The 26,678-nt window shown below is 38.7% G+C and overlaps 1 protein-coding gene across 1 annotated transcript; it reads right to left on the bottom strand.

Annotated features, from left to right (window-relative positions):
* Positions 1 to 10,423: 10,423 nt before the first annotated feature.
* TMEM126B (transmembrane protein 126B) lies at positions 10,424 to 16,538 on the bottom strand. The gene is made up of 5 exons (XM_068978691.1): positions 16,458 to 16,538; positions 13,390 to 13,511; positions 12,155 to 12,348; positions 10,969 to 11,080; positions 10,424 to 10,686 (listed from the first exon to the last, which is right to left on the bottom strand). Exons 1-5 carry the CDS (start codon positions 16,536 to 16,538, stop codon positions 10,503 to 10,505), a joined length of 693 nt encoding a protein of 230 aa, XP_068834792.1. The 3' UTR covers positions 10,424 to 10,502.
* Positions 16,539 to 26,678: the final 10,140 nt, after the last annotated feature.

Here is a 26,678-nt window from a genome sequence, read left to right as displayed (position 1 = left end):
TTACCAGTGCATATTAAAGTTACATTTACACTGTATATAGTCTATTATAAAGTGTGCAATAGTATTATGTCTTTAAAAACAATGTACATGTCTTAAAAATACCTTATTGCTGAAAAATGCTAACCATCATCTGAGTCTTCAGTGAATCATAATCTTTTTCAGGTAAATGGTTTGAAATATTGCAAAAATTACTAAACTGTGACAGACACGAAGAGAGTAAATACTGTTGGAAAAATGGTGTCTGACTGGTTGCTACAAATCTTCAATTTGTACAAAACAAAGTATCTACAAAGCACAATAAAGCAATAAAATGAGGTATGCTTATATATGTTATTGATGATATAGTTACTTCTTTTATATTACATGCCATTAACAAATTTACAACACTTTTTATGCTTTTGTATCTTAAATTCTATATTAGATTGTATAGTGATTTACACATATACATTATCACACTACAGAATACTTACCTTTACCAGGGAGTTTTATACTTTTGTATGGTTTTGTGTTGTTGCTTATAGTCCTTTTGCTTTAACTGGAAGGATTCCCTTCAGCATTTTGTAGGGCAGGTCTAGTGGTAAGGAACGCCCTCAACTTTGGTTTTTGTAGGAAATTATTTCTCCTTTGTTTTTTGAAGAACAGTTTTCCAAGTTATACTATTCTTGGTTGGCATTTTTTTCTTTCAATACTTTAAATATATCATCTTACTCCTTTCCAGCCTACAGAGTTTTCACTGAGAAATCTCTTAGAATCTACTAGTAGCTTCTTTGTACATAACAAGTTGCTTTTCCTTGGCTGTTTTTAAGATCCTTTGCCTGTGACTTTTGACAATTTGATTATAATGTCTGTAGATTTGCAAACTGGCCCCCACACAAGGAGGGCAAGGAGAGACTGATGAATGAAGCAGACCACTTCATCTTGGTGGGGGGCAGTTTTATTAAGCAAGGGAATTTAGATACAGGGCTTATCTTGGACAGCTGCAAGGTGAGTAGATCTCCACATCACCTGTCAGAATCTCTAAGTTTACAGAGTGGCCTTAACTGGGTTCAGTCATATATATGCTATCTGGATGGTCTCAACAACACTGCTGTCTCAAGGCTGTGTCCTCGTAAATGGTTCCTATGTTCTAAGGACAGAGAGTGAAAGAGAAGCTGTTTTGCCCTGATCCAGTGTTCTGGTCAACCAGTGGTCATATCTTCTTGATTTTCTCTTTCAGCAACATCTCTCATTGCAAATCCCTTTAGATTTTTCCTTACTGGAGTTTCTTGAATATCTTGAATTTGTATGTCCACTTCCCTCCTCAGATTTGGTAAGATTTTGACCATTATTTCTTCTTTCTTTCTTCTCCTGCTAGGATTCACATGATGCATATATGGTTCCATTTGATAATGACCCCAGAGTGTTTTATGCTGTCTTCATTTTTCATCATTCATTTTTTTTCTTGTCTCTTCTGCAGTAAAAACAAACAAAGAAAAAACTAAACAACTTTTGCAGTCAAATGCTTTACCCCTGAGCTATATGCCACCCCCCCAAAAAAAAAAAAAAAAAACTTTTGGAAGTTATGTCTTCCACTGATTATTTCTTCTGATTTCTTGCCTTTGCTTTTGAGTCTCTTTAGTGAATTTTTCAATCTAAATATTTACAGCATTCTTAAGTTCTAGAATTTCTGTTGGTTCTTCTTCATAGTTTCCTTCCTTTGTTGATTTTCTCATTTTGTTCATTGCATAATTTCCTGATTTCAGTTAGGTGTCCATGTTCTCTTTTAATTCATCGAGTATCCTTGTCACAATTTTTATTTTTTTGGTAATTAATACATTTCTGTTTGTTTCATTAGGGTTAGTTTCTGGAGATTTAATTTCTTCCTTTAAATGTGCCTCTTTTCTTGTTTCTTTGTATGGCTTGTTACTTTTCGTTGGGACTTTAGCATTTGAAAAGTCAGGCATCACTCCTGGATTTTTCATTCTGCAACTGTATAGGGAGAAGTTTTTCCACGTAGCCTGGCTAGTGATTCTGGAGGCCACTCAAATATTTTCTGGGGATACATACTCTCTGTGCTTTAAGAAGTTTGCTAATTCTTCTTGAAAACTCCTGCTGGAGGGTCTCTTTGATACTGTGGCCTCTTTGGTGCTGTAGTAAGCTGCAGCTTTGGATCTCTACCTAGTCTGTCTGATAATGGAGACTGGTGCACACTGATGGTTGAGTTCTTAGACATCCCTAATCTGGCCCCTTCATTTCTGTTGGTATTTGGATTCAAGTGAGATGGAGAATGGTCCCTCAGGCCCTTAAAAGTCTGAGTGATGGACATAAATTCTACTTGTTTCCCTCACCAGGAAGAGTATGCAAATTGAGGTTTTCCTCCTAATGGTACCACACTGTGTGGGCAGTAAGGGTTCTGGCAAGAGAAAGTGCAGTGAATTTTCCTGCCAACTTTGAGACAGTTGGCTTGGTGTGCACCTGGGGTGCAGGATCTTTTTTAAAAAGCTCATTTTATTCATGTATAGTTGATTTATATATATATTGTTGTACAGTTGCTAAGTCATGTCTGACTCTTTGTGACCCCATGGACTGCAGCATGCCAGGCTTCCCTGTCTTTCACTTTCTCACAGGGTTTGCTGATACTCAGTGATGCCATCCAACCACCTTATTCTCTGTCACCCTCTTCTCTTCCTGCCTTCAATCTTCCCCAGGATCAGGTTCTTTTCTAGTGAATCAGCTCTTTGTATCAGGTGGCCAAAGTATTGGAGCTTTAGCTTTAGCATCAGTCCTTCCAATGAATACTTAGTGTTGATTTCCTTTAGAATTGACTGGTTTGATCTTTTTGCAGTCCAAGGGACTCTCTAGAGTCTTATCCAACACCACAATTCAAAAGCATCAGTTCTTCAGTGCTCAGCCTTCTTTATGGTCCAACTCTCACATGTGTACATGACTACTTGAAAAATCATAGCTTTGACTATTGAGAACCTTTGTCAGCAAAGTGATGTCTCTGCTTTTTAATACACTGTTTAGATTTGTCATAGCTTTCCTTCCAAGGAGCAAGCATCTTTTAATTTCATGGCTGCAGTCACCATCTGCAGTGATTTTGGAGTCCAAAAAAATAAACCCTGTCACCATTTCCACTTTTCCCCCATCTCTTTGCTGTGAAAAGTTAGGACCAGATGCCGTGATCTTAGTTTTTTGAATGTTGAGTTTAAGTGAACTTTTTCACTGTTGTTTCACCCTCATCAAGAGGCTCTTTAGTTCCTCTTCAATTTCTGCCATTAGAGTGGTGTCATCTGCATATCTGAGGTTGTTGATATTTCTCCCAGCAATCTTGATTCCAGCTTGTGAGTCTTCCAGCCCAGCATTTCACATGATGTACTCTGCATAGAAGTTAAATAAGCAGGGTGATAATATATAGCCTTGATGTACTCCTTTCCCAATTTGAATCAGTCTGTTGTTCCATGTCCAGTTCTAACTGTTGCTTCTTGACCTGTATACAGGTTTCTTAGGAGACAGGTAAGGTGGTCTGGTATTGTCATCTCTTTAAGAATTTTCCCCAGTTTGTTGAGATCCACCCAGTCAAAGTCTTTAGCATATTCAATGAAGCAGAAGTAGATGTTTTTCTGGAATTCCCTTTCTTTCCCTGTGATCCAATGAATGTTGGATGTTTGATCTCTGGTTCCTCTGCCTTTTCTAAGGCAGTTTGTACATCCAGAAGCTCTCGGTTCACATACTGTTGAAGCCTAGCTTGAAGGCTTTTGAGCATTACCTTGCTACCATGTGAAATGAGTGCAGTTGCATGGTAGTTTGAACATTCTTTGACATTTTGCTTCTTTGGGATTGGAGTGAAAACTGATCTTTTCCAGTCCTGTGGTCACTGCTAAGTTTTCCAAATTTGCTGGCATATTGAATGTAGCACTTTAACAACATCATCTTTTAGGAAATGAAATAGCTCAGCTGGAATTCCATCACCTCCAGTAGCTTTTTGGTAGTAATGTTTCCTCAGGCACTTCACTTCACACTCCAGGAAGTCTGCCTCTAGGTGAGTGACCACACTGTTGTGGTTATCCAGGTCATTAAAACCTTTTTTGTGTAGTTCTTCTGTGTATTCTTGCCACCTCTTCTTAATCTCTTCTGCTTCTGTTAGGTCCTTGCCACTTCTGTCCTTTATCATGCCCATCCTTGCCTGAAATGTTCCCTTGATATCTCCAATTTTTTGGAAGATATCTCTAGTCTTTCCCATTCTATTGTTTTCCTATATTTCTTTGCATTGTTCACTTAAGATGACTTTCTTATCTCTCCTTGATATTCTTTGGAACTCCACATTCTGTTGATCTCTTCTTTTCTCAGCTATTAGTAAAGCCTCCTCAGACAACCACTTTGCCTTCTAAATTCTTTTTCATATTCTTTTCCATTATGGTTTATCACAGGATATTGAATATATAGTTTCCTGTGCTCTTCTGTAGCACCATATTGTTTATCCATTCTGTATTTAATAGTTTGTATCTGCTAATCCCAAACTCTCACTTTATCCCTCCCCAAACCCCAGATCCTTGGCACCTACCAGTTTATTGTCTGTGAGTGTGTTTCATAGGTAGGTTCATTTGTGGCATATTTTAAATTAAGCGTATAAGTGACATCATATATTTGTCTCTGTCTGACTCACTTCACTTAGTGTGATAATCTCTTAGGTCCATCCATGTTGCTGCAGTGGCATTATTTCATTCTTTTTTACGGCTGAGTAGGAGTCCATTGTATATATGTATCACATCTTGTTTACCCATTCATCTGTGAATGGACATTTAGGTTGTTTAATTAATCCTTACAGTATCCTCAAGACATAAATATTACTCTCATTTTACAGATGAATAGTAGGAAAATTAAACAAATTTAGTTGTTTTACAAGTCCTTCTTCAAATGTTGGGACACTATTCCTTCTCTCCTCAGAAATAAACTGGGATTTTCAAGTTTCCCCTGATAGTGTGTCATTCAGTTGGCAGTGGGTCTTATGGCAATACTGTTTCTCAGCTTTTCCTACATATTTTGTTGTGTACATTTTCTTGTTTGCCTGATATGTAGGAATTGCTCAGCTAGTTTTCTAGATTTCTTTTTTAAAATTAATTTTTATTGGCTGTAGTTGCTTTGCAATGTTGTGTTAGTTTCTGCTCGTCAATCAGTTATACATATACATATATCCCCTCTTTTTTAGATTTCCTTCCCATTTAGGTTACTACAGAGCATTGAGTAGAGTTCTCTGTTGTAGACCAGGTTCTCATTAGTTATCTATTTAAACATAGTAGTGTATATATGTCAATCCCAATCTCCCAATTCATCCTACCCCCTCTGTCCACCTTGGTATGTTCTCTACATCTTTGTCTCTATTTCTGCTTGGCAGATAAGTTCATCTCTACCATGTTTCTAGATTCCTCATATAAGCATTAATAAATGATATTTGTTTTTCTCTAACTTACTTCACTGTGTATGACAGTTGCTAGGTCTGTCCAGGTTCTCTGCAAATTGCACAGTTTCTTTTTATCACTGAGTAATACTCCATTGTATCTATGTACAGCATCTTCTTTATCCATTCCTCTATTGATGGACATTTTGGTTGCTTCCATGTCCTGGCTATTGTAAATTGTACCGCAATGCATATTGGGGTGCATGTATCTTCTTGAATTATGGTTTTCTCTGGATATATGCCCCGAGTGGGATTGCAGGCTCATATGCTAGTTCTAGTTTTAGTTTTTCGAGGAACCTCCATACTGTTCTCCATAGTGGGTGTACCAATTTACATTCCCACTAACAGTGTAAGAGGGTTCTCTTTTCTTCACACCCTCTACAGCATTTATTGTTTGTAGATTTTTTGATAATGACCGTTCAGACTGATGTGAGCTGATACCTCATTGTAGTTTTGATTTGCAGTTCTGTAATAATTAGTGATATTGAACATCTTTTCATGTGTTTGTTGGCCGCTGGATTTCTTTCAGAGGGATTTGCTCATGTGTAGCTGTAGATTCAGTGTGTTTATGGTGGGAGATGAGTGTAGGGGCCTGTTGTGTCACCATTTTGATCTGGAAATCATTGAATCTGGTTTTATAGATTTTATCAAATTTGGAAAGTTTTGGCCATTACTATTTCAAACTTTTTTTTTATCACTTCTTTGTCTTCAATTATAGATATATAAGTCTACTCACTAATACTGTGCTAGTTTTTTTCAGTTTTATTTTGAAGTTGCTATTGTTATATCTTTTAAGTTCACTACTCTTCTGCTATGTCTAATCTTGGGGAGGCTTTTAGGGGGCCTTGTTACTTTAGTGAAGCTGGTGGTGGTCAGGGCTACCAAGATTCAATTATTCATACTTATTAATGATAGTGTGACTTTGAAGAGGAGAAGATGTTGAAAGTAGAGGAATATGCATTATGTATATTTGGAACAATTTTTTTTTTTTTAATGAGGCCTAGAAAAGTAAGTGATCAGGTTCTGTGAAATTCAACCACATCTGTAGAATATAATTTCCTTATTATTAGATTACTGCTTAAGCTTGGAAATTAAAATGCTCAATAGTTTATACATGCCAATATAATTGTTCAAAAGCAGGAAGAAAATCAATATTATACAATACACTGCAAGCAATACAGTGTGATACAGTAAACACAAAACAGGATAATCACATGGCTAATAAGGCAGTTGGAGGAAATGGAGGGGAAAAATCCAAGAGAGAAGGTAAGAGCTTATAGTTGGGACCATATCTTAGTCATTGTTATATGACTCAGGGAAAATATCAGGGAAAACAGACAAATGTAAACACATTTATTGAGCACCTTCTATAGGCCAGGTATGGTGTGGTTCCATTTTTATAACCTTACTCCAAAGCAGTCAGAAAGTTTAGGTAAATTGCCCAACACGTGGTATACAATGTTTTTCATACACTATGTCTTAATATTAGCCAAATAAATGAATATGTATTCAAACGGAAGTTAGAAATTTTCTTTGCTGTGCTTCTTTCTAATATTTTCTAGAAAAATGGTAAACTGAGAACTACAGGCTAGGGAAAGGACTGTATTAGTTGGTGTGCGGTAATGGTAGTAACATCCTGTGAGTTGGCCACAATTTTGATTTACATGTATTAACTCATTTAGTCCTGACAACACTATGAGGTAAGTAGTCTTTATTTCTCATTTTACAGATGAGGAAACTGAGGTGCAGAGAGGTAAAATAGCTTATTCAAAGTCATCCCATTGGTGCATAGTAAGGCTAGGATCTGAACTTTGAGAAGGGAGGTCCAGGCTGTACGTCACACCTCTGAACTATCTTGCCTCTAGAGACTTGCTGCCTCTCTTCACTGTGGTTCACCTAGTTTTACCTTTGGGCTCAGGCTCAGATCAAGATTTCCCTAATTCCCCTTTATGGCCTCTTACAGAGACTTTGACAAGTACTGCTTCCCAAAGCCAAAGGAAAATATTGACATACTTCCCTACCTTTTCTATTGTATAAAAGGCAAATTGAAGTCATGGAGTAAGGGACAAATCTCTTCTGTTTTCAGTTGGCAAGGGAAGTGAACATATAAGTCAATCTCACTATTTCCCAGATGACTGTCTTGGCATCTGAAGAAACAAAATACCCAGAATTTACAGAGAATTTATTTGATTTACAAATCAAATGGGTCAAAGACTTGAATAGAAAACTCACAAAAGAAGAGGCCAGTACCTTTATTTCATAATCAAATTTAGCTAGATTCACTTTTATGTTTTTCTTTTTTCCTCAAGATTGGGAAACTTTAAAAAGATTGATGTAGCTGAAACTGGAGGGGGACAGTCAGGATGTGAGAGGGGTGAGAGATGGTGGAAAGGTAGTGGGATTGATGGATTATAGATTCTGGTAAAGCCGGAGTAATGTGGTGTGAGAAGCAAAAGATGGGAAGGACAGGAAGTAGTGATCAGAATATGGAGTTTTATAACTGAGAATGTGAAGTGCTTGAATTTATTGATAATGATAAGGTCTAGAGAAACATAATTCGATAAAAATACACGCCACGTTATGTAGGACTTCCCAGGTGGTGCTAGTGGTAAAGACCCTGTCTGCCAGTGCAGGAGACCTAAGAGACGTGGCTTTGATCCCTGGGTTGGGAAGATCCCCTGGAGGAAGGCATGGCAATCCACTCTAGTATTCTTGCCTGGAGAATGCCATGGACAGAGGAGCTTGGCAGGCTACAGTCCGTGGAGTCGCAGAGTCAGACACAACTGAAGTGATCTAGCATGCACATGTGTATGTAACTAAAAATTTCCTAGTTGCCAGATTAAAAAAAGCAGCAGATAAAATCAATTTTAATGTATTTATTTAACCCAGTGTATCCAAAAGAGTAACATTTCAACATGCAATCAGGATTGAGATATCTTACATAGTAAATCTTTAAAACTTAATGTGTATTTTACATACAATGTATCTCACTTTAGACTAGTCACATTTCAAATGCTCAGCAGCCACAAACAACTAATGACTATTATATATTGGATGGCACAGGTTTAGAGTATGACCATGGGAATAAGTGGTATGATAGAGACGAAGGTGTTGAAAGAAGGGTCACCTTTGTGAATACTGGAATCACTAAGAATGTTTTTTAGGCACTAAAAAGCACATATTAGACTTAGATGAAATGAGTTGGAGAGCTCTCTAAGATATACAGTGAAGTGAAAATTAATTTCTATTATATGTATGGATAATACCACTTATTTAAAAATATGTAAATTATAAAAGAAGACTATTAATGAAAGAGTCATGCTAACTTAGTTATCTCTGGAGAATGGAGTAGAAATAGGATGGAGTGGATGTAAAGGGGACTTTCATGTCTTTTTATTCTTCTGGATCATTTGAATATCTCACAATGAGGTTTTCATGTACTTGTTGCTTAATAATTTTTGAGTTAATATTAAATATTAATACCATTGATGTAGTCATCTACTTGACTTGGTTCCCTTTCCCTCCTTTCACCTGCCTTTTCCTCAGTTTCAAGTATCATGAGTTATTCTGAGAATATAAGTTGAATGGCTTACTGGCCGTGTTTTTTTTTTTTTAATTAGCAGGAGTGTATGTGTTTCAGATTGTTACATTTAATGCTGTAAAGAACCTCGTTAAGATTTCCATTTCTGCTCTAGGTTGCTTGGGGCCTCAGATGACCAAATCCTTAAATCTCAAGATGAACATGATTAAGACAGAGAAAAAGCTATGAGATTCCATTGCATGTCTTGTTTATCAGTGTTCATTTCTGGTACTAAGTTTCCTTAATTAAATGTGTAGATCAGGAGTGCTAATAGCAGACTTAAAGCAGCCTGCTGTGACCTCCTTGTTTAGATTAATCTTCTTAAGGGCAAGGACTGAATCTTTGTATCCCTGGTACCTGTATTAATTAATAGAAAATAGGTACTCAATAAATGTTCTTTCTTTCAAAAATATTTATTTGGCTGTGCTGGGGCTTAGTTGCTGCACATAGGATCTTTAATCTTCATTGGAGCAAGCAGGATCTTTAGTTATGGCATGTGAACTCTTTATAAGTTCCAGCATGTGGGATCTAGTTCCCTGCTGCTGCTGCTAAGTCGCTTCAGTCGTGTCCGACTCTGTGTGACCCCATAGATGGCAGCCCACCAGGCTCCCCCATCCCTGGGATTCTCCAGGCAAGAACACTGGAGATGGTTGCCATTTCCTTCTCCAATGCATGAAAGTGAAAAGTGAAAGTAAAGTCGCTCAGTTGTGTCTGACTCTTAGCGACCCCATGGACTGCAGCCCACCAGGCTCCTCCGTCCATGGGATTTTCGAGGCAAGAGTGCCCTGACCAGGGATCAAACCCAGACCATGAAATATTCCAAAGGTTGTCTGCCCTGGGAGCATGGAGTCTTAAAAGTCCCTAGACCACCAGGGAAGTCCCAATAAATGTTCTTTAAATAGCATAGTGAAGATGATTTGTTAATGATTAAAGAGCTACTAAGTATACTGAACTAGGGTTTAGAGGAATGGGCTGTTACTTTATTTCTATATTGATTTCTTGTGAACTTTCAACTTTCCCTTCAAAATTTAGGACAAAGTCACTTTTCCCCATAGCCTTCCCTTCTGCACAAGTATTTAACAGCTACATCCTCAATATGCTCACACAATTAGAGGTATACCTCTCAAACCCTCTCATGCTGTGTGTTCACATTTCTAATTGTGAGTTTCTTCTGGGTAAGGACCATTTCTTATTAAAAGTAACACAATGCCTGAGACCTAGCAGGTGCTCCATAAATGTTTATGAATAAATAAATATATAAATGTATAGATTAGACCTTGGGGCCTCAAAGCCTATTTCCACATATAATAATGAAACAGAGACAAAACATACATTTATTTACTATTTATTGAGCACCTGCTGTATACCGGGCAAAAGGAAAAGAGACAAACTGTCTATCCAGAATTATTTTTTAACTCTTTCGGCAATGCCTGAGTCCTTATAAAAAAGTTCATTCAGCTGATTTAGTGTCCATTCATTCTTCAGTTAATCTTCATGTACAGTTTTCTCAAGTGTACTTTCAAATATTGCATAGTGCTGCAGACCATGAAATATTCCAAAGGTTGTCTGAAGGATGAGAGGGATCACCATTGCTTTTATCTCTCTATGACAAAGCAGCAGCCAATAAAGTAAAACCCTTCCTTTTGGTGGCAGGGGAACAGTATGATACCTAAAAAGGAAAAAGAGTTAAGGACTTTGTCTGGATGTAAATTCTATGGAACATTTGTTGATTTCTCCTAAACTGATCATTTCTGTTCTAGATCTTTCATGTAGAAAGCAAAAAGGGTTAAAATTAGCTATTTGAAATATGAAACCATGATATTTTAATTAAAATGTGTCACTGGCAGCCAAAGAATAAGGAGAATTTATTAACATTAAAAAAAAAAAACGAAGTAAGGAGGTAGGGAAGGGAGGAGGAGAAGGAAGAGAAGGAACAAGACGATGGACTCACTTGAATGCTAGACGCCCATTTTTAGAAAAAGCCAAAGCAGTGGGATATAAAACACCACATGCTATGCCAATCAGTGAACTTCTAAGAACACAATTTTCCTGGCTTATGTTACCTGGAAAACAAAAGTAAATTTGGCTATTAAGAGTCTTGGGTTCTTATACTGTACTTAGTTGCATTGTCCTCAACACAGCGAAATAGTTGAAAGAATGCTAGAAATTCAGTGTATGGCACAATATACTGAATGCATCAAAATTTTTAAATGTTTTTATTATTACTTTATATAAGGGTAAGTTTACCTCTTACTTATACAGCTGGTACAAAAGCAATTTCACAATGAAGAATATTAAACTAGCAGACCAGATATCTGGATTCCAGATTAGTACATTTATATTATCTGTATGTCAGTCATGTGCTAGGGATACAGTGTAACACAAGAGACCCAACCACTGATCTTCAGGTCAAGTATACTAAGAAAGAAATACATTAGACAAATATTTAAACAAATATCTTAAACGTGCATATGCTTTGAAGGTAAAATGAATAGAGAATGTATGGAGAAACTTAACCTGAGGGAATCAGATTTCCCTGGAGATGAGGTATTTAAGCAGGTACCTGATGAACAGGGATCACGGGTTCCATTAAATACTAGCTGTGAAACTTAAAGTACGGGAAGTAACTCAGGAAGTTCTTAAAGTTCCTCAGGAAGTAACATTAGATGCCCATAATATACCAGATACTATGCCAGGCATTCAGCATACATTATCTTAATTTTTAAAACAATCCTGAGGTAAGTACTATTAGTCCTAATTCATAGATATAAAACAACTGAGTCTCTTAAAACAAGTAAGTCTCTTAAATGACTTGCCCAGTGTCACAAAACTTAAGTGAAATATGTAGTATACCAAAGCCTGCTTTTTTTCTAGTATATTATGTTGCTTCTTAGTGTACCTGAACATGTCTCAGCTTAGTATCTTACCTGTTAAAAAAAAAGCCACAATACTATTTTCCCTGTCTGATTAGGAAGATTCTTGTGGCGTTTAAACAGGATAATATATGTGAAGGTACTTTTGTTACTGGTAAAGAAATATACACATGCAAGGGATTATTATCAGCAGTAGCAACAGTATATGTTAATAAGTAATTTTACTTAGACATAAACACGATATGCTAATGAATTTAAAATTACCTGAACACAAAGCATCTGTTACAAGAAGCTTATAAGAAACTATGGTAGACAAAAATGGAAGTGCAGTCAATGATGCATATGTCTTCAAAACATCATGTGTGACCTTTAAGCGATGTCTGAAAATGAAGTTTGTCAACATTCCAGAGAAAGCAGCTGTTGTTCCAAAAGTCAGTGTTCCATATATATTTAAAGTCCTAATTGGAAAAACAGAGTGAAAGTTAAGTTCAACATAATACTCTTCTAACAGATATATCCTTTCCTATGTAGTCATTCGTTATTAACATATTTATGCAACATCACATTTTTCTTAAGCATTTACTCTGTGAAAGGTATTTTGTTTGTGCTAAGGATGGAGCAGTGAATAAAGCGGGGAAAAGAAAAAAATTCCACTCCTCATGGAAACTGCATTCTAATAAGAGGATAATATAATTCTCTTTCTGAGAATAGTGTGGGTTCTAAGATGGAGCTCTTTTAAAGAGAAATAAATTTTGGCCAAAAATAAGTATCAGTACTTCCAATGTAGCCAAATTTTATGAGCTAGCTAAATCCAAGAATACTGTTCTTTCTACTGTAAGAATTAATTTGCTTAAGGTCATCTGAAAAAAGTTGTTGACATTTGGTTAGGTCTAGAAAATAACTGTTTCTTAAGTAGTCCAGATACATGTAAAGTATATCCAAAACTTCAAAGAAATTTGAAAGATATAGTTTTGCTTACTCTGACTCATACCTAAATCCAGAAATGTTGGACAATTCAGATTAACGTCCATTGATTTTATTCTTGAGCTCTATTAATCTAAAAGTCAGAATGGTAATGTGAGACTATATGTACATCATGGAATCCTGTATTCCTTTTTGCTGAGTTCAGCAGTGTGGCTGAGGTAAGAAATTTTAAACTGAATTTAATTATAACTGATAATCAGTTAATGTAAGTAGTCCTCAAAATGGTGTTCTCTTGATTACCTTTAATTAAAATATGCTTATTGCACAGATAACATTTCAACAATTTTAGAAACAAAGGAATTTCAAGAGACGAAAGAAATTATCCAGTCTCAGTATTCTAACAAACGTCTATTTTCATCTGCTCATGTTTCCCTCCAGTTATTTTTTTTTTTTTTAAAAGCTTTCTTCATAACCAACTCAGTACAGTTAATAGGATCTTAGATACCTAGAAACCATTGCAATACAGAAGATCTACAAATAAAGTTATTGACTTTCAGTCTGGGTGTGTCTCTTACTTTTCTTCTCTAAGGCATTCAATTTTTTTTTCTATGATTTCGATGACTACTGGTTTTCTGAGTTTTGCATCTCCTAGAGAAGGCCTGGACTGACCATGTGTGTATGTTGGTATCTTGATGTCCTGGAAAACACAAAATTCAGAACCATAATAGCTAATGATGTTAATATTAAATCTTATAAATTCTAGATTCAGATTAAAAACCGTTTAGACTCTAGTAAAGTATCAAGTACTGTCATCTGCTTTCACATCCTTTGTTAATGACTTGTTCATTGTTTGGCGGACAGTGGTTTTTTGATTCACGTAATAACTTTGAGAAATTGGTAGGAAAATGGTCATCTCTACTTTTATGGATGAGACAAACAAGGTTCAGAGAGGTTGACTTGCCTTAGGACTTGATGTAGAAGGATTAAGTTACTCAGCTATTTTTGTTTTCCTTACAGTTTTCCCTGAAGGTAGCCAGGCCCGTTGTAGTTCTCCACACTGTAGCTTTTTCAGAGCTGAAAGTAAACAGTAGGTACCTGTTGACAACCATTTTTATCCTCTGTCTCATGAAAGCCCGAGTTTTGGAGATTATGCTGGGTTTGCTGGAGAGGTAGAAGCAGGAATTTCCTTGGAAACCAGCGAGAGAGAACATCAGGAGGAGGGACACCTTCCAGACTAGGAAGAGGCAGTGGATGGCTACCTTGGATTATATAAGTTATATATCTAGCTCGTGAGGAGCACCTGGAGTGGAAGTAGGGCCTCTGCTGGAAACTGCTATATGGTAATATCAGGGGGCCTGGTCCTAAGGCACTGCACTCCAAGGTTGGAAAGTTCCTGTCTCCCAAGTGTGATGCATAAATAGTCAGCTGCTAATATCAAGGGACCATGAGGTATGGCCAGTAGCATCTTAACAGAAGGTGAAAGTTGCTCAGTCATGTCTGACTCTCTGCGACCCCATGAACTATACAGTCCATGGAATTCTCCAGGCAAGAACACGGGAGTGTGTTGCCATGCCCTCTTCCAGAGGATCTTCCCAACCCAGGGATCAAACCCAGGTCTCTCGCATTGCAGGTCGATTCTTTACTGTCTGAGCCACCAGGGAAGCACAAGAATACTGGAGTGGGTAGCCTATCCCTTCTCCAGCAGACGTTCCTAACCCACAAATCGAACCGAGGTCCTCTGCATTGTAGGCAGATTCTTTACCAACTAAGCTATCAGGGAAGCCATCTTAACAGAAACCAGTGATTAAAAACAACAACAACAACTAGGCTTTCAGAAAGGATCCTTTCTAAATATTTTGCTCTGGGTAAGACTCAGATTTTTATGAAAAGTCTTAATAGTATTTGTTACATCATTTGGCATACTGGCATTATGGGATTCCAGATTAGCTAGTAAATAGATTTTAAAAATCTATGTCCTTCACAATTTATATGAATCCCTATGTTAACAACATTTGTGGTCAAGGGCAGACTCATAGGTCTCAAATTTCAGGAGTCCTGGGCAAGAGAATCAGAGTGGATTAAACATAAAGGACATAGAAGAGACTTAGTAAGATTCTAAACCTTTCATATGCACAAGAATCACATGAGAGTGTACCTGACATGCTGTCTCTTGAGCTCCCTATTGAAATATCTGGGTTCAGCAGGAGTAAAGTCTAGAAATCTGCACCAGTGATTCTGATGCTGGTAGGTAAACGGACACACGTTGAACATCACTGTAATATTCACTTCTTGAATAGTGATATGTGCCAACCCTAACCTAACTAATGAAAGGTCGATTCAAATATTACATCAACATCCTGAGGGCAACTGGATGAGATGGTTGGATGGCATCACTGATTCAATGGACATGAACTTGGGCAAACTGGGAGATGGTAAGGGACAGGGAGGCCCTGTGTGCTGCAGTCCATGGGGTTGCAAAGAGTCCGACATGACTTGACCACTGAACGACAACAATCAATGTTGTGAAGGTATGGGCTCTCTTGAATATTTGTGTGGTATTAAACAAAGAGTAATAATGGACCAGTTTCTTTCCCTATCAGTGAAGAACTATAATCGAGCCAGTTTTTTTCTTTAAATTGCCTGGGAAGACAGGAAAAAAAAAAAGCAAAATATTTTATAAATTCCGATTTCTCACAAGCTAGATTTAATCTTTTGCCTCTCTCTGACATCTAAATGGCAAATGGAAGAAACAAGATAGCAATATAGAAAGGAGATTCTATAATCCATCTAATATACATGAAGGCAGATGTCAGTAACATAATTAATCAGAAACTTGGGAAAACTTTTTGTTTCCCTGTCATCCAATTCACTGAAGTCCCGTATTACTCACAAAGAAAACTTTCAGGCAATGCCGTGTACCAACTTCCTATCTCGTCTACACCTCAGTATACAGTAAACACAAACATCCAGAATTATGACCCTAAAATACTGAAACAGGACAGCAAATGTTTACTGCATACCTAGTTTTCCTCAGGCACTGTTATTAAAGCAGAGAAATATACTGGTAACTTCCTAACAGAATTTTTTACAAGTACTGAAATGTACAGATTTTGCTATAACGCACATTTCATCTAAAAAGTAACCAGTTCAGGCCACTCAACTGGTCACCACGATTCAATTACACCAGTAATACTGCATCGTGCAAGTTTATAACTTTCAAAGTATCTTACGGTTTTGTAGTGCTTTTATGTGTGTTATTTCACTTGACTTTGAGAATTTTATTCATCAATCATTCATCATTTACTCAAACATTCACCTGGTATTTGAGGTCCCCCAGTTAAGCAAGATGTAGTCTTGTCCTCAGAACCCACAACCAGGGCAGAAGTCAGGATAGAATGGCAGGGGGTTTAAAGTACAAAGCTCCCGAGGCAAGAAAAAACAGGCTCCCTCATTCAGGACTAGGTCTCCTACTTTCTCCCCACCTCTTTTCACAGCAACTGGGGATTTAAACGTGCCTTGCATGGAGTTGGGAACTGTCCTGTTTAGACTTTCAGATCCCTTTTATGTGCATCATTTCAGAAGAGTGTGCCAGCACCTGAGGTCGCAGAAATCACGGGCCTCAGAACCCTGGGTCTCCGCCTACCTTAGGCACTTCCGCAGCTCCCCCCGGTACCACACCGGCAACCCGCACGTCGTCTCCAGCCTCACGCCCGAGCGCCGCCATCTTGGCGACTCACGTGACTGGCGGTGGGCGGGGACGCAGGGCTCTCCGGTCCGGAAGGGTCGCGGGCTCACGCCTAGCGCCCGCAGACCCGGCCCAGTCAAAAGCCGCGCCCTCTGTCCTGGCTGTGATTGGGCGCGGTATCTGGAGGCGCTCATTGGCCTCGAGGAGGGCCGGACGCCCGTGGGTCCGCCCCCCGCCAGGCCCTCATCCCCGGCTTCTGCTATTTGTGAGCCTGGCTCCCTCGTTCTCGCAACCCGAGGGAAACGTGGGCCAGTCCTCGCGCACGAATGTGGTTGCGCGTGTTTCTCCTCAGGACACCTCCGTTAGCTGTGCCCGAGCTGCCCGCCCCCTTCACTTCTTCAGGGTGCTCGCCCCTCTGGCCCAGCCTGTGTGTTAAGGCTGCAGCTTCGCGGGCACTTCCTCCCTAGAGCCCCCAACCGGCCGCCGGAGCAGCCCAGAGTAGCCTCCTCCTCTCACAGCCGTCAGCGTCTCCTCTTCAGTCTTTAGTCCCCTCACATGCCATCCGTTCACCCCGCTTGGGAAGGGGCCGGAGAGAAATTTGCCCCTCCACTCCCCTAGAAGACCCCCCCTTGCCAGCCGATGTTTCGAGTTGGGGGTGAGGGGGCCGCTGCGCGAAGGCCTGGCCCCCTTTTGTGCACGTTCAGTGCCCGGCAGTGTCTCCCAGACCAGCAACCCCCGACCCTCCCGTCTCCGCGTCTTAGAGAAGCCAGAATCGCGAGTTATATAATTTCTAGTGCTGCTGTTTCTCCTGCCTGAGGAAACACTTCATCGCGTGGAGGGGTGCGGGACGTTTCTGTGCTCATCTCTATAACGGGGTGTGGGCAGAGGGGTGGCCGTCGGTAGCAGAGGGATTTCTGGTCTTTTCTGCGAAAGGAAGGTGGGTAGTTTGGAGAGAGAGACAGAGAAAAAGGGTGGATGTGGAAGCCACGCAGCCGAACTCTCTCCCATTTAGGAAACCGCGAACCGTTTGCCCAGCTTATGCTCACATGCCTAATACTCCTACAGCGTCTCAGAAAACACCTTTGAGGGAAGGTCTGACTTGTCTCGAGCAGTCTCAGTGTTTTTCCTCGCCGGATAGGGAGCTGCCTGGATGCGAAGAGATGGCATGATTTGACTGACTCCAGTGTGAAGAAATCTTCGCCAACTCATCCTGCATCAAGTGCCCATTGAGTAGCACTGTCACTTTAATGTCTCCATGCCAAGGGATTGCTTTCCTTCTTTTCAGTCCTCTCGGTTAATACATGGGAGGATCAGAATCAGAGGGGCATTAAGGATCAAGCCTGAGGGGCTTGGAGAGCACAGAAGAAAAAAAAAAGTGACAGCAAGCTGGATCCTGTCTCACTGAGGGGGTGAGATCCGGAACTTCGGGTCCAGTAAATAGAAAAGGGCCTTTCAGTCTGGGTTCTGCCCCCAGAAAACTGTCCAAACTCACCCCACCTTTTTAAGAGACCATTAAAGAGGTTTTAAAAAGTATTTTGGAGAGGTGAGAGTTTTAAATTTTTCTCTAAAGAATTTGAGGGTCTTTATCATCAACCAGTTCATCTTTGATCATGTGTTGAATAATGAGACAGCTGTGTAAATTTGTTTTGTGCCTTAATTGAGTTAGTCATTGAACTCCAGAGAGATTGCTGCCTAAAGAGGAGTTTTAATAATGTTTTCTGTGCTTACAATAATTTTCTTTTTAAACAGAATAACTATTTTAGAAGCATTGAAAAACTTGAAAAACTCAAAAGCTATTTTTCTTTAAACTCCTTGGGCACTGTCAAAGTTTGTGGGAAAAAATACAACATTTTTTCTTTATTTGAAAGAGAAGACAGCCTGGATTTCAAACAACCAAGAGGTTTGCAACAGTTACCTGGGCCTTGGCCTCCATCCAGCTGGATCAAGTTGAGATCTGAAAAGAGCTCTTGAATCCTGTGGCATTGGAAAGACCCAAGAATGCCAGTCAAGAAGAAAGGTGGGCTATGAGGTTTCCTGTATATGTTTGTCCTTTTTCTTGGTTCTGGTATTTGCAGTTTAAATTGTATTCCATTTGAGAGTAAAGTTTTACTTGGGGTGTAGTTCTTATAATAATGTCTTTTCTGTGGTGCATCATTCAGTAATACTGTTTTGCTAAAAGAAAGTGAAGTAGGGCTGTCCTATTTAATTATAGACATTTGTGGTTTCCAAATCAGGTGGTCTAAATCACCATTTTGTAATCAGCGTAAATTTGATACCATAGATTTGGGACTTTCACTTGTTTTCTTAGCTTGTTAAAGGTGACTTTTACATGGTCTTTAAAAAAGAAACCTGCGCAGTGCAGCTCTTCTTTATGGCTTAAATATTTATCAAGTGAATTGCATAGTTGTAAAAGATAACAAAGTTGCTTGCAGTGTACATAATTGTAGATTATCTTTTGATTAAGAGTAGATTTTATGTTTGGATTTACTCTGGTGTAAGTCTTCCCTTTTGTGGTAAATCACAACTTTGGCAACTGCTGTTTGTGCATTATCCAATAACATTACTGGCAAATTCTCCAAATAAGGTTAACGCTGGACTCCTCCCTCACTTGATCAAGATCTGGTGAGTTGCTGAAGTATCGTATATATACCTTGGGATTCTCTTTAGCCTAGATCTACCCCAGGTGAACCTTATTTCTAAGGATCCTTGTGAACCTAGGTTTTTTTTTTTTTTTTTTTTGACGTGGTATAGAAGACCAAATCGACTATAAAATAGTTTTTTTTTTTAAGAGTTTAAAACTAAAATTTGTGTCAACACTTTTGAACTCCACTGTAGTAGACTAGTGTAGATCCAAATGTTGACTGGTTATGGGAGTTCCTGCAGTCTAAAACTAAAGCTTAGGAAGAAGGTTAAGGTACAACCTGGCTCTGTATGATGTTTAATCATTCCTGTGGATTTGGAAGGTGCTTTGAGGATTCTTTATCCAACTGCTGTCTCTGGAGATGGGCAATGATATATAATACCTGTGAAACACCTAGACATCTAGTACACTGGGATTTTAAGACTGGGCCTGTTTCCTCCTCCTGCTCTCCTCCATAATTACTGAGAGAAGTAAACTCTCCACGAAGTATTGGAGCTACTTTTGCCCAGACCTGACATCATTGGTTTATTTGGAACAAGGATGGTTTGGGGAATGTAGCCAATAAATGGTATGTCTCTTTGACTTATTTGGCATGCAGGGTATTTTTATTCTTTCTACCATTTATTGTGCTGTAGTTAGTGTTCCTTTTGGATTTGTTTTAAACTAGTAATTGAATTAAACACTGTGTGTGTGTGTGTGGTGTGTGTGTGCGTGTGTGTAGAGAATGAGGGGGTGAAAAGGTATCTGGCAAGAGAGATGAAGGGCACTATGTTCTAGGTAAAACTTAACTAATCAGGGTGAACTTAAGGTTTCTAAACCCAGCAGACTGAGTTTGTTAAAAGTTCCTGCCTTTAAAAGAAGTTATAAAAATTGTTGATACGTTATTGAAAACTGTACTTTAGGAGAAATAATTTATTTCCTTCCTCCTCTCTTCTTTCCTCCCTTTCTCTTCTCTTAAAACTGTTAGTACTAAGATATATATTTTAAAATATTATAGACCACTAACCAAACAAGTTATGACACGTACATTATATTTTTAATTAGCTAAGCTTACTGTCTGTACTGTTCTATAACATACATAAAACAGATACTTGAAAGTATAACCTAGATTTATTCTGGAGGGAGCACAGTACTCTCATCTTAAATCTCTTTTTCTTTCTTCATTGTTGTTGCATGTAGATAGGATGGAAGAGTTGGCTTCATGTAATTTTAAGCAATAACTATCCTCATAGGACCATATGTTTATACATTGTTGAATATATTCTTACTACAATAAGAAAATTTCATAAGACAGATTTCTCACTTGTGAAATATTTTGTATGTTATTGTGAAAATAGAGAGTGGTTTCTCTGATTGGTAACGTGAACCATGGTGGGAAGTGGGAATGGGTGTGATATCTCATTAAGTATATTTTTCTTTTCTTTTCTTTTTTTTTTTTCCCCATTCCCTGACCAGGGATTGTACCCATGCCTCTGCAGTAGAAGCATTCTTAACTCCTGGGCCACCAGGGAAGCCCCTAAGTACATTTCTAGCTGCTATTCTTGACTGTTCTTAGATAAGCCAAAGCTACTGAATCTCAAACCCCTATATTCACTGCTAGTTTGTTTTATGACATTACTTAACTGCATCTTCCACTCACTTGCTTCACATTTTTATAGATTTCAGTTTTATCAACAGAACATGTCATTTCTTCTTCAGAGAGATTTTTCTCTGAACAGTTGCTTTTCATTCAGAATTCTTTTTTCTGTAGTAGTAATTTGATTTGCTCCCAGCTAAGCCTTTTTGATATCTTTGACCTATTTTAAATTCTGAAAATTCAGGGCTGATCCAAGATAAGTATCAGCATTCTCTGATATGATGCAAGATCATGATGTATAGTAAGGGGCTATTTCAGCAAGACTTATGAATTGATCTGATTTCATGTTAGATTGATGCAAGAAATAAAAGTTAATGATAGCTGTGTTATCCCCTGTTTGCAGAACACTGCTTTTTAATGATAACATATGTTTCAACAGAATTTTTTAGTACATTGCAGTACATTTTTTCAGCAATTTTTTGTTCTTTTTATTGTCATTAAACGTGGGAAAAAAATCAGTGCTTTTAAATAGTTTGAAGCCGATGCTTATTTTATTTCTCTGTTTTTAAAATATTGTGCTATTCTGTGCTTCTTTTAAATTGGTATAGAAGTCTATCTGATGTTATTAATATACATGACATTTTATTTCCTTTGATGACTTCTTTTGCAACTGTTCTTAGTGATGTAATGGAGTATGTATGCTATCTAGTGAAACTTAAACATGATCATTTTCATAATTCATTGTTTAGACATTGTTCTTTTTAAAGGAAGTTGAAGAATGTTGTGTAATTGGAATCCCAAGACATGATATTGCCATGTGCCATTCTTGAAATTGAGATTGTTGTTTCCTGGGCTTACACTCTTTCCAATTGGTTGACTATATACTTCATAAAAGTGTCATTTCTGTTTTTCTTCTTTCCCCTCCTTCTGGGAAGGAAACTTATAACTCTTAAGTTTATTGTTTCCTCAGTTAAAATTTTCTTACTTGTTTCCTGCACTTCATGGCTTAACTTCTTTTTTGTAGGATCTCACTATTTTATGTTTGCCTTTCATTATCTGGGTATGGACTTCCCTGGTAGTTCAGTGGTAGAAAATCTGCCTGCCAATGCCAGAGATGGGGGTTTGATCCCTGGGTCAGGAAGATCCCTTGGAGAAGGAAATGGCAACCCACTCCAGTATTCTTATCTCGGAAAGCCCATGGACAGAGGAGCCTGGTGGGCTACAGTCCATGGGGTTGCAAAAGAGTTGGACATGACTTAGCAACTAAACAACAATAATAATCTGGGCATACTCTTTTTCCATCTGTAGCTTTTCTTCAATTATTAAAATAATTTCATCAGATTCTCTAAAAAGGGGAAAATATGTAAGTAAATTTATTGGCTCTGAGTAGCTATTTTATCTCTTTTATATATACTTCACCAAGTTTTTGTTTGAATTTTTGTGTTTGCCATACCAGGGTTATATCCAGATGCTTTTTCCATTTCAGTAAAACTTGATGCTTTTTCTTTTTCCAAGCTAGTAGAATTCAAGAGTTAAGCCCCAAATCTTCCCAGGGATGGGAAAAGGCAGTTTTCAGACTTTTGTAATTTCTGTAAATTAAAATAAGATAACGTCCTGAAGATTTTCTTAAATTTGAAATCCTTCAAAAGGATCATCTTGAGCTTGGTTGAGAGAGTTATTAAAAGTCATGAACCCACAGACTCTTGATGTTGGAAAATAATTATCAATCCAGGAGGCATCTTGGAATGATAAGAGATCATTCTGGAGAGAAAAATAGAAGAATATTCTTTGTATTAAAGTACTCATTGGGAGTATATTATGAAGCAAACAGTAGGCGTGGTGCTAAAATTATTGTTCATTGAATTTATTTTGTAGTTCTTATGTATAGGGAAAGTTGCAAATGATATGCTAATAAATTGATATCATATACTATTTGAACTGTTAGGTTTTTGGGAAACTGTCCAAGTGCTCCATTCATGATAGAATATTTGATCTTTCTTTTAGGCCTTTGATTGGTTACATCTTTGGATAGAAAAGTCTAATCAATGAGAAGATGTACACAAAATATTGGACTTTTAAAACATTGAATTCAGATGTTTCGCTCATTTATGCCTTTGCCAAACAATTAATTCCTCACTCTTCTATAACAATACATTCCATAAACTGTAAGAATGTTCGTTCATCTTATTTAATTATATACTCATTATATTCTCTTATTTCTTAATATTTACCATGTAGCCACACAAGAGGCTACAAAACAGATATGTTTTTAGTATAATGCTGAGGTGCAAAAAATCTTTTTTTTTTTTAAGTGGGGCAAGAGGACGTGTCCCCCAGCTATAATTCCTGCTCAGGAATTTGTAGCACCAAGGCACGAGGGCTCTGTATCCTCAATGTAGGTTGCTTTCTCAGCAAAGGATCATGAGTTTTACCTCAGTCATTCTGAATTCCAGGTAGTAAGCTTTCTGCATAGGTTTAGTTTTTAGTTTTTCAAAGCTATTTCAAGAATTATGGCCCGATACCTCCATTATGAAACATTTCTCCTGACCTCGTTTGTTTTAGGATTGAAGATTCAAGTGGAAATGATGTATTATAAAGTAGAAAATCCTGTGAAAATAAATTATTAAGTTAAAACTTCCAAAGATTATGAGTAAGATTGTGTATCCTATTTCTCCTGATGGCACATCTTACCAGCCATTAAGGCCCTAAGTCTGTTAGTGCAAGGCTCTGAGGGGTCTGTAGGGTATCTGTCATTTTGGAGAGCTATGACATCTTTATCAATGAATGTGTGGTGAGACCTGAAATAAGCCTGTTAAGTCCTGTTCTATTTAAAATACCATATAGATAATAAACTAAAAATTTATTTTAGAAGGTAAACTTGTGTACATATTTAAGGAAATAGCTTTCCTTCCATTTAATTATTCAATCATTTATCCATTCAATGGAGATTTATTGAGTGCCTATTAATAGGCACAGGCACTGTGCTCCGTGTATGTTCTGCAGTGGCAAATGGTATTCAGTCTGACTTTATGATGCTTAAAATTTATTAGGGGACAGATAGGGAAAGAGACAATTTCAGTGTTGCATTTCATGTTCATTTCTTTGAACCATGTCCTCCATCATCATCAGTTGCAGTGATGTTGTGGGAGAAACCTAGACCTGGCTTAGAAGACCTGGCTTCCAAAAGAAGGGACAAGATTAGATAATCATTGACCAGGACTCTCATTCTGTAGATTTAGGTGTGTAAGAAATATCTTCATTTTCCACAGTTAAGCTTTGTTTCTGACTCTTAATTCCTAAGTTATGGAAGAATCACTCCAATCCTTTTTGAGGTTTTCTGTCTTTCGTGGGCTTATGGTAGGCCTCCATCTGGCATGAGGTCTACTCTGGTCATTGATCATCTGAGTGTAACAGTTTACCTCTGAGTCATGAGTTGTTTTGTCTAGATAGTTCTTTCTTTTCTAGCAACAATTGCTACTTCCAAGACATGGATTTAACATTCCCCATCCCTCCCCAGCCCCCACAGAATTTCTGTGTTTCTGTTTGCCTAGCTGCATAATGTTGCTTTTCCTCTCTGGGGTCTTTCTGCCTCTCAGGCAGTGCTGCCAGGAAACAGCCTAGATACCTGCGGCCTTGGGTTCCAAAAACTTCTCTTACTTTTCAGCTGAGAAAATCTTTTCCTAGACTAGGGAGGGGCTGGAAGATATTCCTCTCTCTGCATGTACCTGAGAATCTCTCTTTAATCTTTGAAACAAACTCTTTTATTCAGAGGGTTTAGGCTTTTGGAAAGCAAAACTGGAATAACTATAAAATTCCTTCAGTTTTCTGTTCTAGTACATACCTCTCCTGAGGCAATACAACACAAAATCAGTTACCAGCTTGAAGGATAAGAAAGGAAATGGGAACATGTAGAGAGAGAAGGCAATGGCACCCTCTCCAGTACTCTTGCCTGGAAAATCCCATGGACGGAGGAGCCTGGTGGGCTGCAGTCCACGGGGTCGCTAAGAGTCGGACACGACTGAGCGACTTCACTTTCACTTTTCACTTTCATGCATTGGAGAAGGAAATGGCAACCCACTTCAGTATTCTTGCTTGGAGAATCCCAGGGATGGGGGAGCCTGGCGGGCTGCCGTCTATGGGGTCACACAGAGTTGGACACAACTGAAGTGACTTAGCAGCAGCAGCAGAGAGAGAAAAGATTAAGATATCAAAGTACCAATCTCCCATATGTGCTTCTTCACATGCTGCCTTATGACAGTGCCACCAGGTGACCTTGTGAAAATCATATCTTTCTGAACCTCAGTTTCCTTTTCTGAAACAACATTAGTAATATGTTGTTTCTTTTCCTCATAAAATAAGATAATGTATATGAACTTTACTTTTATAAAATAAAGTTAGTGATAGAATTAGGACGGGAAGCTTATCCATTGTTCTTTGCACTGTATGAGTATGGTGTTCTTAGATCCACTGAGTGGTGTCATGGTGCAGAGGAGGAAAGCTCTGGGAGTGGAGGAGAGCCCTGGGATGGAATCCTACCTTTTCCATCAGCTGGATATGTTATCTAAAAATCAACAGGCTGAGCTTCAAACTTCTCATCTTAAGTTATAACTGCCACAAATAATACCCAAGGGGCTTCCCAGATGGTGCAATGGTGAAGACTCTGCCTGTCAATACAGAGATGCAAGCAACATGAGTTTGATCCCTGGGTCGGGAAGATCCCCTGAAAAAGGAAGTGGCACTCATTCCAGTGTTCTTGCCTGGAAAGTTCCATGGACAGAGGAGCCTGGGGAGCTGCAGTTCATGGGGTCGCAAAGTCAGACACGATTGAGCAACTGAACACACACAGAGTAATACTCCACTCTTAGGATTCTTGAGACAGTCAAATAAAGATACCTAGCCATGTGAAAATTGTTTTGAGAATAGGGAGGTGCTACAAGGTGCTTTTTTGAGATTGCATCCAAGTACTGCATTTTGGACTTTTTTGTTGACCATAATGGGTACTCAATTTCTTCTAAGGGATTCCTGCCCACAGTAGTAGATATAATGGTCATCTGAGTTAAATTCACCCATTCCAGTCCATTTTAGTTTGCTGATTCCTAGAATATCGATGTTCTCTCTTGCCATCTGCTGTATGACCACTTCTTCCAATTTGCCTTGATTCATGGACCTAACATTCCAGGTTCCTATGCAACATTGCTCTTTACAGCATCAGACCTTGCTTCTATCATCAGTCACATCCACAGCTGGGTATTGTTTTTGCTTTGGCTCCATCCCTTCATTCTTTCTGGAGTTATTTCTTCACTGATCCCCTGTAGCATATTGGGCACCTACCGACCTGGGGAGTTTCTCTTTCAGTATCCTATCATTTTGCCTTTTCATACTGTTCATGGGATTCTCAAGGCAAGAATACTGAAGTGGTTTGCCATTCCCTTCTCCAGTAGACCACATTCTGTCAGACCTCTCCACCGTGACACATCCATCTTGGGTGGCCCCCCATGGCATGGCTTAGTTTCATTGAGTTAGACAAGGCTGTGGTCCGTGTGATCAGATTGGCTAGTTTTCTGTGATTATGGTTTCAGTGTGTCTGCCTTCTGATGCCCTCTTGCAACATCTACCGTCTTACTTGGGTTTCTCTTACCTTGGACGAGGGGTAAACTTCACGGCTGCTCCAGCAAAGCGCAGCCGATTCTCCTTACCTTGGATGAGTCGCCCGTCCTGACCTTGAACATGGAGTAGCTCCTCTTAGCCCTTCTGCGCCCACTCAGCTGCCGCTCCTTGGACGTGGGGTTGCTCCTCTCCGCCACCCCTGACCTCGGATGTGGGGTTGCTCCTCTGTTCGTTTCCAAGGCAAACCATTCAATATCATGGTAATCCAAGCCTATGCCCCAACCAGTAACTCTGAAGAAGCTGAAGTTGAACAGTCTTATGAAGACCTACAAGACCTTTTAGAACTAACACCCAA

The sequence above is a fragment of the Capricornis sumatraensis genome, chromosome 8 (genome assembly GCF_032405125.1).
Source record: "Capricornis sumatraensis isolate serow.1 chromosome 8, serow.2, whole genome shotgun sequence".
Lineage (NCBI taxonomy): Eukaryota > Metazoa > Chordata > Mammalia > Artiodactyla > Bovidae > Capricornis > Capricornis sumatraensis.
The sequence above is the reverse complement of the archived record's forward strand: the minus strand, read 5'-3'. Positions and strand labels throughout refer to the sequence as shown.